Source organism: Rhamphochromis longiceps, linkage group LG9, assembly GCF_057381845.1.
Source record: "Rhamphochromis longiceps isolate RC_006_pf linkage group LG9, R_longiceps_female_GT1.1, whole genome shotgun sequence".
Lineage (NCBI taxonomy): Eukaryota > Metazoa > Chordata > Actinopteri > Cichliformes > Cichlidae > Rhamphochromis > Rhamphochromis longiceps.
In genome coordinates, this window is record NC_140565.1 from 35,754,477 (window position 1) to 35,771,504 (window position 17,028).

Consider the following 17,028-nt stretch of genomic DNA (forward strand, 5'->3'; position numbering starts at 1 on the left):
ATTATTAGTATTAGTATTATTATCATCAGTTTTTGTTTATTTAAAGACATTTATACCTTGTTCCCTGCTTTTTAGAAACTTGCTTCTATGAGCCTGGCCTGTATTATCTGATTTTAAACTGATCTACATGAATGCATATGAACAAAAACAAAAAAAGAGTAAACAATAGAAAATGAAACTATTCAATGCCACTGATCCAGACAGATGAACTCACAGCAACTGAAACAAACACACACAGGATAAGAGAGAAACAAAAAGTTAAATACCTGCTTTATTTGCACAGCACCATTATGTCATGAGAGCATTACACAATGTACAAAAAGAGCCGTGTTGTTTCCAAATACCATTTGACTGAAGGAACCAAATTGAGTTGTCGAGGGCAGTGAGAAGCTACAAATGCCTTGACCAGTGTTGTCTGCAGGTGGAACCTTTGGCCTGACTTGGTGGAGAGGAGAACAAAGACGAAGGGGGGGGGGGGGGGGGGGGGGGGGGGGGGAGCGGGTGAAAGAAGTCCAGGCCCTTGTAGCAGAGGTCAGGGGCACCTGAAGGGTGAGGTGCATGAGTTCAAAATTTACAGCAACTTCTTGGAAAAGCAAGACATTCTGGTAAGAGAAAGAGAGGATCAAAAAGCGAAATACCTCTGCTTTGTTTGCACAGCACCATTGTGCAATGAAGCGGTGCCAAAAAGAGCCGTGCTGTTTTTCTGAATGCCATTTGACTGAAGAAACAAAACTATTAAATGTCTGACAACTGATATCACAATAAAAAATCTAAAAACTGAAATAAAATCCCCACGGAGAACTTACAAACATAGAAAGGCGCTGCACAGACTGAAATGCTGTGAGGCAGAGCTAATTACTGAGCCAGGATTCTACACCTATTACTATTACATCCACATGACTGTAAGTTAGTTACAAAGCACAGTGTTTTATCCTGAGGTCATTGTCCATCTGGACTCGCTGATTCTTTATTCTGTTGTGTTTCTATGTAAAACACACAAAGATTCAGAGACCAAACTACGATATGATACATTTGAAATCCTGTGCTATACAAATACAGGTATCTGTACTGTGACACAATAAAAAAAAAAGCTGTATCAACACCGGCCAGTGCTCAGGCAGGCTTCATATCCCTGTATGTGATGGTACAGTTAGTATACGACCTAGGCAGAGGAACAGGAAGTAGCTCAGACTGGAAGGAAAACCAGATGCAGTGTGTGACCTTTGCTGTGGGTGGCACTTGAACATGCTGTGTGGAACTGAGACGGTCCAACGGTTATAAGAATTTGCTGGCAAACCATGAATGATGAATAATGAAGTGGGTGAAGTAAGAGAATGGATGGAGACATGGAGCAGGTAAAAGTGAGAAGCCTAGACAGCTCCCGCATGAAGGCAGTAGACAGGACAAGCTGAGAAAATTAAACTGGGCAGAGCCTCTGTTCGCATTCATTTTTGGTCCCAGCATTAAAGGTTATTAATGTATTAATGTACTAACTTAAACCAAACATTAAAACACTTTCTAAGGCATCTTAAATATTAATTATTAAATATTCCACCAGGTGTTTCTTTTATTTGCTAATTTTATCATTTCTTTTTACATTAAGACCCTGTTCCCTCTTTGTTTAGAAGCTGGGCTGTGCGCCACCCTGTATTTTGATCATCTGATTTTAAACCGTTCTACATGTATGCATATGATTGAAAAATGAAACTAAAACTATGCAGTGCAACTGCAAACAAAAAGCAAAATACCTCTGCTTTGTTTGCACAGAGCATTGTGTGATCGAAAGAGTTGCAAAAAAAGAGCCGTGTTGTTTACCTGAAGGCCATTTGACTGATCAAACCAAATTATTAAATGTCTGAGAACCAATGTTCCCTCTAATGTTTCCTGTGTCACACACAAACTCCCTGAGCGAACCCTTGGACACTGTGAGCGACATTAGACGTGTGCACTGTGGTCACGCCAGCATCGAATCCATCCAAGTTACATGTTTATTAAAATAATCAAATTACAGCATTTCTGTTAGACTACTTTTCATTAACTGCTTTAGCCCACTCACAATGAAAATCTTTAAAAAAAATCTTGTTCATGACCTGTGTAGCATGTTAACACTATTGGAAGTAAAAATAACTTGAACTCCAATTTTGAAAACACAACTTTCTTTCTTTCTTTCTTTCTTTTTTATAAAAATCTGACTGTATTATGAGTCTGTGGTCTGGGAGAGAGTCTGTAACTCTGTCTGCAAAATACAGGATATAATGACCAATGTTGGGCAATTAATTATATAGTTACTTCTTCAAAAAAGTAACTGAGTTTTGCAAACAACAAAGTTTTGCAGCTGTTTACCTAAAAATGCAGCCAAGGTGTTTTTTAAATAAACATTTCAAACTGTTTATAGAACAATCAGCTGTTCTGCATCAAATCTGATGCCACACAAATTATTTGTGCCACTCCAAAAAATATTTCTGTCCACTATGAGATGAAGGAGAACAACAGCCTGATACCTGCAGGCCTGACAGCAGCAGATGTATCACTGCTGTAACACCTGTAACACTCAGCAGTCGCCTCATTGTTCTGACACACAACACTACACACTAACTACACTCTAACTACACACTAACTACACAAGATTTGCGCTAAACGTCGCAAATCTCTCACATCTCAAAACACGCCGTCACTCCTAAAACTTCCCCCTTCCTATAAAACTAAATGCCATGTTGCCATACCATTTTTTGATTGGTCGACATGGTACATTTTTCCACCAATAGGAAAGGCTGGGTTTTTTTTGGTGTTGTCTTTGCTCACAGGCTTTCGAGCGTTTTCCTTATAAAACGCTGTTTGTACCGTTTCTTCCTGCAGTAAATATAAACAACGACAGTATTCAGGAAGAAAAACAAACATTGCAGATATTTTATCATAACTCTGGTTTTACGTGGCCGATCAACACAATTTAAAAACTGGTATAAAGTCCACACTTTTCCCGTCAGTTGTTCCGTCTGTCCTGCTCACATCTCCAATGGTTGTACACGCTGTCATTAACGTGGCTTCACTCCACATCAGCCGCTTTGCTAGCTAGTGATGTGCGGATCGATCCTGAAATATCGATTTCTCCGATACCAGTCATTTATGTTCTAGAATCGATTCTCACATTAAAATATCGATATTTTAGTAATTTAGGGTAAATTTGTAGTTTATCATTAACAGGAACACAGTGGAAAGAAACTATAACATTCGGATTGTCTACATTCAGAATCAGAATCAGAATCAGAATACTTTATTGATCCCTGGGGGAAATTATTTTTTGTTACAGTGCTCCATTTTAAACCAACATTAAGACAAGACAGACAATACACTAACTAAGAATAGTACAATATATACATATATATACATACATACATACATAAGTCACTTATAAATAAATAGTTGGAAAAGAAACATGTGTAGTTGTAGCAGCAAACAGTGTGTTAAGTGGATGCGTTGTACAGGGAGATGGCCACAGGCAGGAATGATTTCCTGTGTCGTTCAGTGGTGCTTTTCGGTAATCTCAGTCTCTCACTGAACGAGCTCCTGTGACTGACCAACATGTCATGGAGTGGGTGGGAGGTGTTATCCAACATTGTCTTTATCTTGGACAGCATCCGCCTCTCCGACACCACCTTGAGGGAGTCCAGCTCCATCCCCACAACATTGCTGGCCTTACGGATCAGTTTATCGAGTCTGTTGGCATCTGCGACCCTCAGCCTGCTCCCCCAGCATGCAACAGCATAGAGGATCGCACTGGCCACAACAGACTCATAGAAAATCCTCAGCATTTTCTGGCAGATGTTGAAGGACCTCAGTCGCCTCAAAAAATAGAGACGACTCTGGCCCTTCCTGTAAAGTGCTGTGGTGTTTTTAGCCCAGTCCAGTTTATTGTCAATGTGTACTCCAAGGTATTTATAGTCCTCCACAATGTCAACACTGACCCCCTGGATTGAAACAGGGGTCAAGTGTTTCCTGGTCTTCCTGAAGTCCACGATCAGTTCCTTGGTCTTTGCCACGTTGAGCTGCAGATGATTCTGCTCACACCACGTGACAAAGGAGTCGACCACAGCCCGGTACTCTGTCTCATCATCCCTGCTGATGCATCCAACCACCGCAGAGTCATCAGAAAACTTCTGAAGATGGAGGTCTCTGTGCAGTGGCTGAAGTCTGTGGTGTAGAGGGTGAAGAGGAAGGGGGAGAGGACAGTCCCCTGTGGTGCCCCTGTGTTGCTGATCACCTTGTCAGACACACACTGTGGGAGACGTACATATTGTGGTCTTCCTGTCAGGTAATCAACAATCCAGGACACCAGAGAAGCATCCACCTGCATCGCTGCTAACTTATCACCCAGGAGGGTCGGCCTGATGGTGTTGAAAGCACTGGAAAAGTCAAAAAACATGACCCTCACAGTGCTCGCCGGCTGGTCCAGATGGGTGTAGACACGATTGAGCAGGTAGATGATGGCGTCCTCAGTTCCGAGACGAGGCTGATAAGCGAACTGAAGGGGATCCAGATGTGGTCTTACTATGGGTCGCAGCTGGTCCAGGATGAGCCTTTCCAGGGTCTTCATGATGTGGGAGGTCAGTGCCACGGGCCTGTAATCCTGGGGGCCACTGGGACGTGGCGTCTTTGGTACAGGGACGAGGCATGATGTCTTCCACATCACCGGGACCCTCTGCAGACTCAGACTCAGCATAAACAGTTTATGAAAGACTCCACACAGCTGGGGGGCACAGGCCTTGAGGACAAGGGGACTCACTCCGTCTGGTCCAGCAGACTTGCCTGAGTGAAGTCTCCTCATTTGCATCTCAACCTGGTATTGAGTGAAGGTGATGGGTGGGGGAGGGGTGTCAGGACTCTCACAGGAGGCAACATGTGAAGAGAGAGGCTGGCACAGTGGTGTGGCTCTGGATTCCAGGCTGACTGCAGGTGAGGTTGTGGGGGTGGGAGCAGACACTGTGGTGTCGAATCTATTGAAAAAAAGATTCAACTCGTCGGCTCTATTCTCACCTCCCTCAGCTCCCCTGCTGTTGGTTGGCCTGAATCCAGTGATGGTCTTCATGCCCCTCCACACCTCTCTCATGCTGTTCTGCTGGAGTTTCCACTCCAGCTTCCTCCTGTAATTGTCCTTAGCCTCTCTGATCTTGTCCTTTAGTAACACCTGGACCTTCCTCACCTCCTCTTTGTTGCCCCCTCTGAAAGCCCTCTTCTTGTTGTTGAGGAGGGCTTTGATGTCCTTAGTCACCCACGGCTTGTTATTTGGGTAACAATGAACAGTCTGAGCTGGAACAATGGAGTCGGTGCAGAAAGTTATGTAGCCTGTGATACACTCAGTAAGCCCATTGATGTCCTCGGCGTGAGGCTCACAGAGTGTTTCCCAGTCGGTCACCTCGAAACAGCCCTGTAGTTCCGCTATTGCCTCCTCTGACCACCTCCTAACAGTCCTGGTGGTCACAGGTTCCCTCCTCACAATTGGCACATAGCGGGGGGTGAGGTGAATCAGGTTATGATCTGACCTACCAAGTGGGGGGAGGGAGGAGGAGCTGTATGCATCCTTGACGTTAGCATACAGTAAGTCTAAAATTTTCTCTCCCCTGGTGGGACAGTCCACATATTGTTTGAATGTTGGTGTATTGTCCAGTGATACATGGTTGAAGTCACCCGAGATCACAATAAAGGCACTCGGGTGCTGAGTCTGTAGCCGAGCTATGGCAGAGTGGATAGTGTCACATGCAGCTGTGGGGTTAGCAGAGGGGGGAACATAAACAGCCACCAAGATGACGTGAGAGAATTCCCTGGGTAAATAATACGGCCTGAGTCCAACAGCACACAGTTCAGTGTCCGGGCAACAAATCCTTTCTTTGATTGTTATGTTGGCAGGGTTACACCACCGGTTGTTAACTAAAACAGCAAGCCCACCTCCTTTACGCTTACCGCTAGCGATGCTGTCCCTGTCCGCCCGAACAGTGTGGAAGCCTTCCACGGAAGCATTCTCATCGGGAATGACCTGGTGCAGCCATGATTCGGTGAAACACATCAGGCTACACTCTCGGTATTCCCTCTGACTCCGTACCAGTGCTGAGAGCTCATCGATTTTAATTGCCAACGATCGCACATTACCCATCACGATAGACGGCAGACACGGTTTAAACCTCCTCCTCGCTTCGAGCCTCCGCTGTCTCACCGTCACCTTTTTTCTTCTCTTCTGTCCTTGACCTCTGCATCCCCGATGTGTTTTCCTCCAAATTTCAGCTGGTACTTCTACAGGCCTGGCCAGCGAGCCGGCCGGCATCAGGGCGATCAGCTGATCTCTGGAGTAAACAGTCCGTGCGTGTAGGAGATGTGCCGCGGTCCCGTTCCATGATAAAAGTAACAGTTCCACGGCCACCAGAAGAACAAAAACTCTCTCAATCCACATGATTGAGTAAGAGATAGAAAACGGAGGAAAATACAAGTCAGAAAAAAAAAAGAATACGTAAGAAAAAAGAGCTAAACTAAGAGAAAAGCAGGAGCGACTGTAACAGGCTGCACGCTGGTTGGCGCATGCGCACTAACTCAAAGGAACTACTTCCTCTTCCGCCTTTCATAGTCATGTGCGAAATACGGCTGTGCAAATGTCTCGCAGCCCCTTGGCGTGCGCACTCACAACAATGGCTGAATGTAATTGTGCAGACGTATTTTACCTCCACAAACAGCTGAGACGTGGTTTGCGATACATGTGGCAAAAACGTGAGGTGTTGTAGCCATACTTGCCAACCTTGAGACATCAGAATTAGGGAGACATTAAAAAGGGCTGTTGGGGGGGGGGGGGGGGGGGGGGTGATAAATACATTTTACAGTGTTTATTTATCGGAAAAAATACGTTAAATGCCACCGTTATTATTGGCCGGCCTGGAAACAGCGGGGGTGTCCAAATTCAGAGGCTGCTTCCACCTTAGGACCCGGCCTTCGCGGTCTAAAGAAAGCCGGGTAGTACGTCACGAGCTCCCTCAGTGGAGTGAAACTCTGCCGTCTGCTCCTTGCTATCTAAAATATAACAGGACACTGACGTAAACTCTCGACCGTCTCACACTTTGCTTAATTCATTTTCTGTTTGATATTTATTCAGCTGTGTGAATCCCTCGAGAACCCTCCATCGGGATTAATAAAGTTAAATTTAATCTAATCTAATAACTTTAATCTCAGCCAAACAGATCTACTCAAGAACAAATAAAACACTGAAAAAGCCAAACAATAACATTTTTAAGTTATCAAAGTGGCTTATATATCATGTTTAACCCGAGTAGCGAAAGACCGCGGGGGTTTGAAGACGATGTGTCAGTGTGATGAATCGCTGTGCGGCAGGCAGGAGTTGGACCCAACTCCTGCCTGCCGCAGAAGTTGGCACGAGGTTTAAACACAACGAACTCAGCTTTAGTGCTGGCAGGGGAAAGTCATACAGAAGCAAACTAAAGTAAACTGGAAAATGCCAAACTAAACACACAGGGAGACCCACACAGCATGAGAGACAACACTGACTCAGAGAAACGCAGGGTTTAAATACACTGGGAAGTAACGCGGGGAATGAGACACAGAAGGAGAGCACAGCTGGGAGAAATCAGGACTGACGAGACAAGGAAGCAAAGCAGGATACATTCACATAAGACACAGACCTTCAAAGTAAAACAGGAAGTATAACACAGAGACGCACACTTGACTCGGTGCAGACAGCAACTAAGAAACACAGAGACATAAACCATAAGGCAGAGGACTCTAAGAACCAAAATACACAGGGAAATACTCAGCTTGGAACACAAGGAACTAGACTCGAGGGAGTAACGAAAGACCAACCATGAGAACATAATTCACAATACAGAGTGACAGAAAACACGAGAAACTCAAACATGCAAAGACACAGACGTACACTGAACAGAGTGTATGTCTGTACAAAATACAAGAATCACAAAGACCTAAAAACGCTGGGTCAGGAGACCCAGGACCCTGACAGTTGGTCAGCTCAGATATTTGAAGTTTACACTTCAAACATTCTTCAAGCATTTTCACCTGAAAATATGTTAAAAGTTATTTTGCGACCCAGAAAGAGAAATAAGAGTAATATTAAAGCTAAGTCGCTGCCGCCATTGTTGGAAACTGGAATTGGCTGGGCCGCGCTATGAATTCTGCAATATGGTTTTTCAATTTTGTTGTCCAGGTGGAAATTCGGGAGAATGTTGGCTCCGGGATTCTCCCGGAAAAATCGGGAGGGTTGGCATGTATGGTTGTGGCAACATCACTAACCTTGTCAAAAACCTCAGAGTAAATCACATCACAGAATATGAGGCGCGTATGTTGAGGCGAACTGAAGAGGAGGACAGGGACAGGTGCTGCTAGGGCGAGACAGACGTCTCTCACGGAGTCCTTTAGTGCTGCAGGCAGGCGAGGTGTTCGAATAATGCACAACTTCAGGTTTTTATTTCTATATGATGAACTCTGCATTATTACGTGATAAGAACAAGAAACAAGAGAGACGATCAGCTGATCATTGATCAGTTTCATGATTGAAGTAGCAACAGGAGAGGGAGGGGAGAGAATGAGAGAAGAGGCAGCTGTGCAGCAAAGACAGAATAACTCCAGCTTTGTGTCTTTTTCATTGTAGCTGAAGTCTGGGACGAATCGCGTTCCTTTTCCCCTCAATACGGATGTGTTGTAATTGGTCCAGCCCCGAGTTGATCGTGACCAACTGGCTAATCCACCACCTTTCATTGTTTATACCGTTACAAAGACAAACAAACATAAAAATGAAAAATCATCATCGGCCCACCGGGCAAATGTCCGGTATGCCCATCGGCAGGTCCAGCTATGCGGTCAGCTGGTGGGTAACAGGCATCTCCGAAAACGTCAGAGCACTTATGCAAATATGTGATGTCTTGATGAATCGAGCAGATACTTGAAGTTTACGCAGCACCATTCTCGCATGAAAATATCTTTAAAGTTTATTTTGTGACACAGACAGAGTTATATTTCAAACTCCGCCAATCTGTGTTCCTCCGCCACTGCCTCGTTTCATCATTTCGAGCTGATTGGAGACCAGAACAGCCAATCAGATAATTTTGCATCCAGGTCTGTGATTGGCTGGTTTTGTGGCACAAATATAACAGTGTAGAGAAAGAGTTGAGCGCGCACGGGCAGAAATGTTGAGAGCGCGAGCAACACATTGCGAGAGCAAATGAAAAACTGAGCGAGAGGGGCTGCTGTTGTGTGTGTGGATAATAGCAAACACTGAAATACATTTTTTGCACGCAGAAATGAATTTTTTTCACTCAAATTTAGCTTTTCTTCGCTCAAAATAAATTTCTCCTCAAAATACAACACTTGTACCTGCAAACTTTTTTTACGTGCGCTCAGAATAGTGGCACAAAAATAACGCCATACGGGTCTAAGAGCCGTTTCGTTTGCGACCGACACATCACTAATAAGGACGCGTCATAGCCTGTCAACGACGTTGATTAGCTGCGTATATATGAATGTGAATCACATTATTGGCTGGACTATGGGATAAGGTGGCATCGTTCTAATCCCATACAGGAGCAGCCAGTCACTCACTGACTAACACTGCAAAACAGAATTGTTAAAGTTTTAATGTTAATTTCAATTCAGGTTAGATTTTTTTTCTGTGCGCAGAGACCTGCCAGCAGCTTAGAGGGAACATTGCTGAGAACACATATGTATTTAACTTTACATCGTCAAACGAAAGGAGAACATTCAAACTATGCAGAAGGACTCTGCCCAGATTCATGTACTGTGATCACTGTGGAAATTCTCTACATAGGAAATTCTGTAGTGTTAGAACAGATGTATTTGTGCTGTACTGAAACCTGGTGTGATGTGAAACTATCACATGGATTAAACTGGTTTTCAGGCGTAACCCTGTGTTTACAGGATAACAATAACACGGTCTGTGTGCCAGGAATCAGATAAGTTAGGTTTCATTTACTCATTTACAGTATATATATGTTTTTAAAAAGGTGTGTTTTCCTGCTCAGACCAGTTTTGCAGCTCCTATTGTTCTCTCACATAGCGTGCATGCCACTAGACTTGGCAGGACTGTGCCCTGCTTCGTATATAAAGATGCTGCAGGTGGATGTGAGCAGCATCTCTGGAGACAGAGGTGGGTTTGGAGGATCATGGCGTCCACTCTGATGCTCCTGCTTCAGCTGCTCCTGGTCTCACTGGTGTCTGCTTCTCATTTTTTTGGGGGAACCACGACCTACACCTACAAAGGAAGAAACCCTGATGGCTCATTTAATGTGAGATACACAACGTTTAACTGTACTTAATAATAATGACAGATAATAAGTGAAGCTGTGACAGAACAGGAATCTCCTCTTTTCACACTGATTATTCTGACTTTTATTTCCTTCTGTGCACAGGTCTGATTATTCTGATAGAAGAAACAGAAAATGAAGTTAAAAATGTAAAAGGTGTCGCTTCTTAACTTATCCATATATCTTGAAACACATTATTATTTTTAAACGCACGAGTGCACACATGTTGTCTTTTATAAAAGTTTAAACAAATAGTTAACTTTTTAAAAAAACTGAATAAAACTAATAAAAGTCCGTTGTCACATAGTTGTTACTGAAAGATGCTCCTCAAAAAATGTATTATTTATTAGTAGTAGTATTGGTAGTTGTAGTAGTTGTAATAGTATTGTGTGTTTCACTTTCTTCACCTCTAAATCCAGAGTGCTTTGACTAATCAATGGCTGCAGACGTGGCTTCCATGACCAACACTTGTTGTGTTAAAATTGTGATCACATGATCAAACACAGATACAGAACCTTCTTCTTGCAGATAACATGGAGTGACAAACTAAAATCTGACTGAGTTGCTTGTATGTTTTAAAGGTGGAAATTCGGGACAGGGACACCTATGATGGATGTTACTACTCCCTCTACTGGTATTGTTCCAGTGGATACTGTGGCTACACCTCCACAAGTCAGAGAGGCAGACTGGACAGCAGCACCAGTGCTCCACTCTTTAACAGACAATGGTGTGAAACTGAAACCGTCACCACGCGGGTCGTCCCGAGCAACAGACCTTTTGAAATGCGGTGAGCATTTTTCATTTTAAGTATGAAGATACTGTTGATGTGCTTCATTGTGTGTAATTATTGGTTATTAATTTTTATTAATTATTATTCATCTAAAGTCACCACAGTCATTAAATCTGTCTGATATTATGATAAAACAAGAGCTTGGTGGGTGGATGACTTTGTTATTTCCAAACAAACCAGGGCAGCGAGCTGCTGCTGGATCCCCACACGGACCTATTACTGGAGCCATTCATGGTACTTGAACACTCTTGTGGATTTGGGAGAAAGATCCGACACTGGAAAACCAAACAGAGCACCAGAAGTTGCCATCCTACCTTTCCTCAGGTAAGCTTCCTGAAGTTTGATTTCTCTCACTGGGCCCACGTGCTCATTTCAGATTTGACAGCATTTTTAGTAGATAAAGGCGAAAACATGAGCTGAGCTGCGGTTTGGGGAAGGCCTCGAAGGGGACTGGTGGCGGCTACCAGGCCTGGCAGATCCCCATGTACTAAGCAGAAGTGAAGAATGGAAAGAATTGAAAGAATTAAAAAAGGAGAGGTAGGGTGGGGCACAAAAACAAACATGCATTAGAACTGGAAGGGGTGTGTTTGGAGGCGAGGTCCAGCTCCTGAAATTCAGATAATTTATCTCCAATTAAACTATGAGCCTCTAAACAGCAGAATTTGAAAATGTCATCATGTGGTAAAACCTGCTTCTCTGAAAAAGGAAAACAAGAAGTTCTTGTTTTTTATCAACTAGCAGACAAATTAATTTTAGTTTTCATTCTATTGTCTACATATTTTTCTTTCTACCTTCTTGATCAGTTTTACAAGATAATACAAGATAATCATGCCAGTGCTTGACTCATGTTACTGTGTGAGACACTGACAGAGACTTTGTTAATGTGTTTATTGAAGAGTTCCTGAAAACTGCCCACGGACATACAAGCTGATGTCCTTTGATCCTGATGGAGACAAAGTCAGATGCAGATATGGAAATCCAGGAAGTGCAGAGTGCTACGGCTGCACCCAACATTCAGGCTTCCACTTACACCAGGTTAGCTGATGTTCTAATGCACTGTACAATAACTCACTTGTGGTTTTTCCCTTTTAACTCCAAAATGTCCCACTGTCAGGACTCCTGCACGTTACATTACCAGTACACTAATGCTGACCCGTTAGTGAATGCATTTGAGTTGGTGGTGGAGGATTTCCCACAAGGACACATCAGTCTGAGATACTCCGATGGATCCCAGTCCCTCAGGTCTCCTCTGTCCGCTCCTACTACAACTACAGCTGCACCCACAACAACTACAGCCGCACCCACTACAACTACAACAGCCGCTCCTACTACAACTACAGCCGCTCCTACTACAACTACAGCTGCACCCACTACAACTACAGCTGCCCCCACTACAACTACAGCTGTGCCCACTACAACTACAGCCGCTCCTACTACAACTACAACAGCCCCCACTACCACACCATGGTGGTGGACTACGGGCAGACCGCTGCAGGCGACCTCTCCTCCCCTCAGTAAACTACCGTTGCAGTTCTCTTTCGTTGGTAAGGCCCATTGTTGTCTCAGTGTTTGATGATGTGATGATGCAGCACACTCCGCTCTGCTCTGTTCTCAGCATGTTGCTGCTTTCATGACTCTGCACATGAAGACAGTGGTAACTGTGGTAGAAACAGCTGATTGCAGCAGACCTATTTACTCATGTGACCCACAGTTTATCTTAAAAACTTAATATTCATTTTACCTGTTTGCACTGAATTCTTCAGCAGCCCAAGAACCAAACTCCACTTCACGTGTTTGTTTAAAGCCTTAAACTTTTGCTATGCAGACAGCTGCTTCTTCCTGTTTGGTAATGGATGCTTATTTGTTACTACTCTAACTGTACTCCAGTGGATCCACCTGCTCCTTCATGCCAGGAGGGACTATACTTGCCCCAGTTTGTGCACCCAACACCTGCACACGGACAGCGCATTCATGCAGAGGTCAACAAAGAGGTGGAGATCAAAATCAAAGCACAGGCTTCATATGCAGCGTGAGTGAGACAAAGCTTGATTAAGGAGGCCTGATGGCAGCGAAGCATTATTATCACTTCAGCAGGAAAGCTCAGCTCAGCATTAATGAGCTAATCCTTGTTTCCTTCTGTGGTTTTCTTACAGAATACAAGATATCATCATGAGCGGGCCAATGAATATGACCAAGCACAGAACCACACATAATGAGTTTGTGCTTCGGTGGACGCCGTTCTCCAGCGATCTGGGAGATTATTTCCCAGTGTGCTTTGCTGTTGAATCGGCGACAGGGTTAGCCTCGGTTTCATTCCTTTAAACACAGAAATAGTTTGGGAGAGCAAAGTCATGATTGGACTCTTTGTGGGTTTTTCAGGTCAGCAGTGACCAGTTTTCCAGGCAATACCCACTCTCATAACCACGGCACCCCGACTTCACAGTAAGTGACTTTTTGTTGTTTTTAGTGCTTTAAAAAAATGGATTTTCTGTCTAGGTGTGAGAAGTTTAAATAAATGTGCTTTTGGAATAAATAATGCCACTATGAACAAATTATAAAATGAAGCTCTCCTCATTTGACCTTAAGCTTTACAATTTCAAGAGTATTTGAAGAAATAATAAAAAGGAAAATTATTTAAGTCACACATTAAGTCAACTTATCATCGTTCTGTCTCTTCAGGTCCGGCATCTATCAGTCCGAGATGAGGTGTGTCATCTTGAAAGTTGGAACAGAGGAAAGTGAGTCTAAAGTTGTCTTTGATATCAAAATTTAAAAAAAATAAATAAATAAATAACAAAATAAATAACTAAAAATAAAAATAGAAAATATGTCAACTTTTTGGACATATTCTCAATTTTCTATTGTCAATATTTTTTTTTTAGACTTAACTCATTCTTTTTATAGTTAATATTCTAACTTTTTGACAATTGAAGTTGGAGAATTTTGACATATTTCTGGCAACATTAAAATAAACTGAAATTGTAAATCTTTAAATCTGTTGTGTTGGATTGCATTAGGTTTAGCTTAATGAAGAGTCCTTTGAATGGGTATCATAAGGTAAATTCTAAGTCTGTATGTTTTCTTACATCATAACATATTTTATATGTTTTTAACTTGTTTCAGTTAAAACCAACGTGATCTGCACTGAGTCTGAAATGAGAGTAGAGGTGGAGAAATCGTCCCTCCGTGGACTCCGTGAGGATCACCTGCGTCTCAGTGAGCCCAGCAACACCCTCTGCAGCCTGGAGAGATACTCCAACAGCACTCACATCATCGGCGTCATCCCTCTCAATGCTTGTGGCACTCAGATCGAGGTAACCAGAGCTCCTTTGTATCTATTCTGTTGTTGTTGGTTTAGATATCAGAACGAGGACTGACAGAGTGATGTTTGACTCTGCAGGAGGACGAGGAACATCTCATTTTCAAGAATGAAATCACCACAGTGGATGACAGCGGAGCTCTGATCACCAGGAAACATAACCTGGAAGTAGAGTTCTACTGTCAGTACCCCAAAAAGGGGAACGTGTCACTGGGCTTCACAGCACACAGGACGATTGTGGAAGTGTTTGATAAAGGCTTCGGCACGTTCACCTACCAGTTTGAGTTTTACCCCAACAACCAGTTCAGAAGCATCATTGATCCCAGTTCGTACCCTCTGGAGTACGACGTAGGGCAGAAGATTTACATGGAGATAGATGCGTCCTCCATAGTCAACGACACCGAGATGTTTGTGGAGTCCTGCAGAGCCTCACCGTACGACAACCCCAATTCCCAGCCAACCTACTCCATCATTGAAGACGGGTACGCATGTGCTGATGGAAGTGAAGTGTATATTATTTAGGGCACATCAGTTACCTCAACATTTGATCATTTGGCCAAGTTTGATACGAAAACCCACCATTGGATCAATATATAAAAGAAAAGAAGGAAACCCAGAGTTTTACCAAAGTTTTCTCTTTTCTTTGATTCTGAAATGCTGTAGAAACCCTGTGATGTCTCTGCTTCTGTAGCAGCTTTGATTGTAAGACATGGAGTTACAGCAGCTGTGTCGTCTTTGTGCTCGGCTCTGATTAGGTGCCCCGTGGACCCAACTGTGATGATCCATGAGACCGACAACAAGAGACAGTTTAGATTCTGCATCGAGGCCTTCAAGTTCATCGGTTTGCACGATCAGGTAAAGAACTGTAGATATCTAGAAGCTACAATTTCTAAAAGCACTAATAAATATGCCCAATTTGTGTTTTCTCCTTGGCTGGGATGGAGAAGCAAAGGTTTGACTGCAGCTCTGCTCTTGTTCCACTAGAGGGGGCAACTGTACGTCTTCTGATATACTGACAGTGTGTCCTGTTTCACTCAGGTATACATCAGCTGTTCAGTAATGATGTGTGAAGCAGGGAATCCCAACAGCAGGTGCTCACAGGGATGCATCAACTCAAACCATCACCACCACTCCCACCGCCGAAAGAGGGACTCTGCCATCCAGACTGCAGCGCACTTCGTTTCCCAGGGTCCTCTGCGCTTGAAGAGGTCAGCAGACACCAGCATGAGTGCAGGTATGGAAACACAAAGTGCTTCTTAACATTAGCTTCTTTGTTTGACTTTCACTAAAGTGTGAACAATGCTGAGGTTCTATTGTGGTCTTCAGGGAACAACCTGAACCTGAACCTGAACCTGGTCTTCATCGCTGGATGTCTTCTTGCTGCTGTTGCCATGATCTGTGGAGTGCTCCTGTACAGGGCCAAAATGTCAAAGGTCAAATACCAGCGTTTGGCCTCGAGTGAAAATTAAGACAGCAGTGTAATCAGAATACCAGTTCCTGCATTACTTTTCAATGAACCTCATTTTGCTGTCAGAGTTTCGGTGTTTGTGTATCTGCTCATGTTTAAATCAATCATGAATTTAATTCTTTATAATTCAGCTTCATTTGTGTAGCGTGAACTCACAACAACAGTCACCTCAATTAGCTTTATAATGTAGGGCACAGTCCCAGCTGTTACAGCTGTATTTGTGTTTGCCAGCTTTAAGAGAAAACAGACATAAAACAGACTTTGAAAGATGAATCTTTGGATTGTTGTTCAGTCGTGCAGCTTTACAGCAGCTTTTCTTTTTATATGTTAGAGTGTGATTCACAGAAAGTGTTACTGTTGATGTGTGCTCCTCTTTCCTCATCATTTTTGCTTTGAATATCTATGGCTATCATTGGACTGGTTACTATACATCTTTGTTATTAATCAATAAAAACATACGTGTTAGTGCTTCCTCAGTCAAAGTGTTACTCTTCATCACATCATATGGCGCATATACAGTGCCTTGAAAAAGTATTCATACCCCTTGAACTTTGACACATTTTGTCACCTTACATCCACAAACTTTGATGTTTTTTATTGAGGTTTTCTGTGACAAACCAACACAAAGAGCACAAAATTGTGAAGTGGTACCAAAACGATACATGGTTTTCAAAATTTTAAGCAAATAAAAATTTGAAAAGTGTGGCGTGCAATTGCACTCAGATCCCCCTGCGTCAATATTTTCACTGCGAGTCTTTTGGGGTATGTCTCTACCAGCGTTGCAAATGTAGAGACCAAAGTTTTTGCCTATTTTTCGTTGCAAAATAGCTCAAGCTCAGCCAGATTGGATGCAGAGCGTCTGTGAATAGCAATTTTCGAGTCTTGCCACAGATGCTCAGTGGGATTTCTGGACTTTTAATGGGCCATTTTAACACATTAATATTCTTTATATTTCCACACCATGTTTCACAGTGGGAATTGTGTGTTCAGGGTGATGAGCAGTGTTACTTTCCCGCCTCATGTAGCGCTTGGCATTTAGGCTCAAAAGCTCAACTCTGGTCTTGTCTTACCAGAACATCTTCCACCTGATTGCTGTGTCCCCTACATGGCTCCTGCCAAATTGCAT

At 43.2% G+C, this 17,028-nt stretch overlaps 1 protein-coding gene across 1 annotated transcript; it reads left to right on the forward strand.

Annotated features, from left to right (window-relative positions):
* The first annotated feature begins 10,184 nt into the window (after nucleotides 1-10,184).
* LOC146662794 (uncharacterized) lies at nucleotides 10,185-16,440 on the forward strand. Its single transcript, XM_085417642.1, has 14 exons — nucleotides 10,185-10,307; nucleotides 10,907-11,112; nucleotides 11,296-11,439; nucleotides 12,012-12,150; nucleotides 12,230-12,659; nucleotides 13,003-13,144; nucleotides 13,269-13,412; nucleotides 13,495-13,557; nucleotides 13,795-13,853; nucleotides 14,239-14,429; nucleotides 14,516-14,916; nucleotides 15,190-15,289; nucleotides 15,473-15,668; nucleotides 15,761-16,440. Exons 1-14 carry the CDS (start codon nucleotides 10,185-10,187, stop codon nucleotides 15,901-15,903), a joined length of 2,481 nt encoding a protein of 826 aa, XP_085273768.1. The 3' UTR covers nucleotides 15,904-16,440.
* The last annotated feature ends 588 nt before the right edge of the window (nucleotides 16,441-17,028 follow it).

Bases quoted from the DNA above. Each gene is read 5' to 3' on its own strand.
- LOC146662794 (XM_085417642.1), top strand. From the start codon at position 10,185: ATGGCGTCCACTCTGATGCTCCTGCTTCAGCTGCTCCTGGTCTCACTG. The intron at 11,440-12,011 runs GTAAGCTTCCTG...TGTTTATTGAAG, and splicing joins GCCATCCTACCTTTCCTCAG to AGTTCCTGAAAACTGCCCAC. The intron at 13,558-13,794 runs GTAAGTGACTTT...CTGTCTCTTCAG, and splicing joins CACGGCACCCCGACTTCACA to GTCCGGCATCTATCAGTCCG.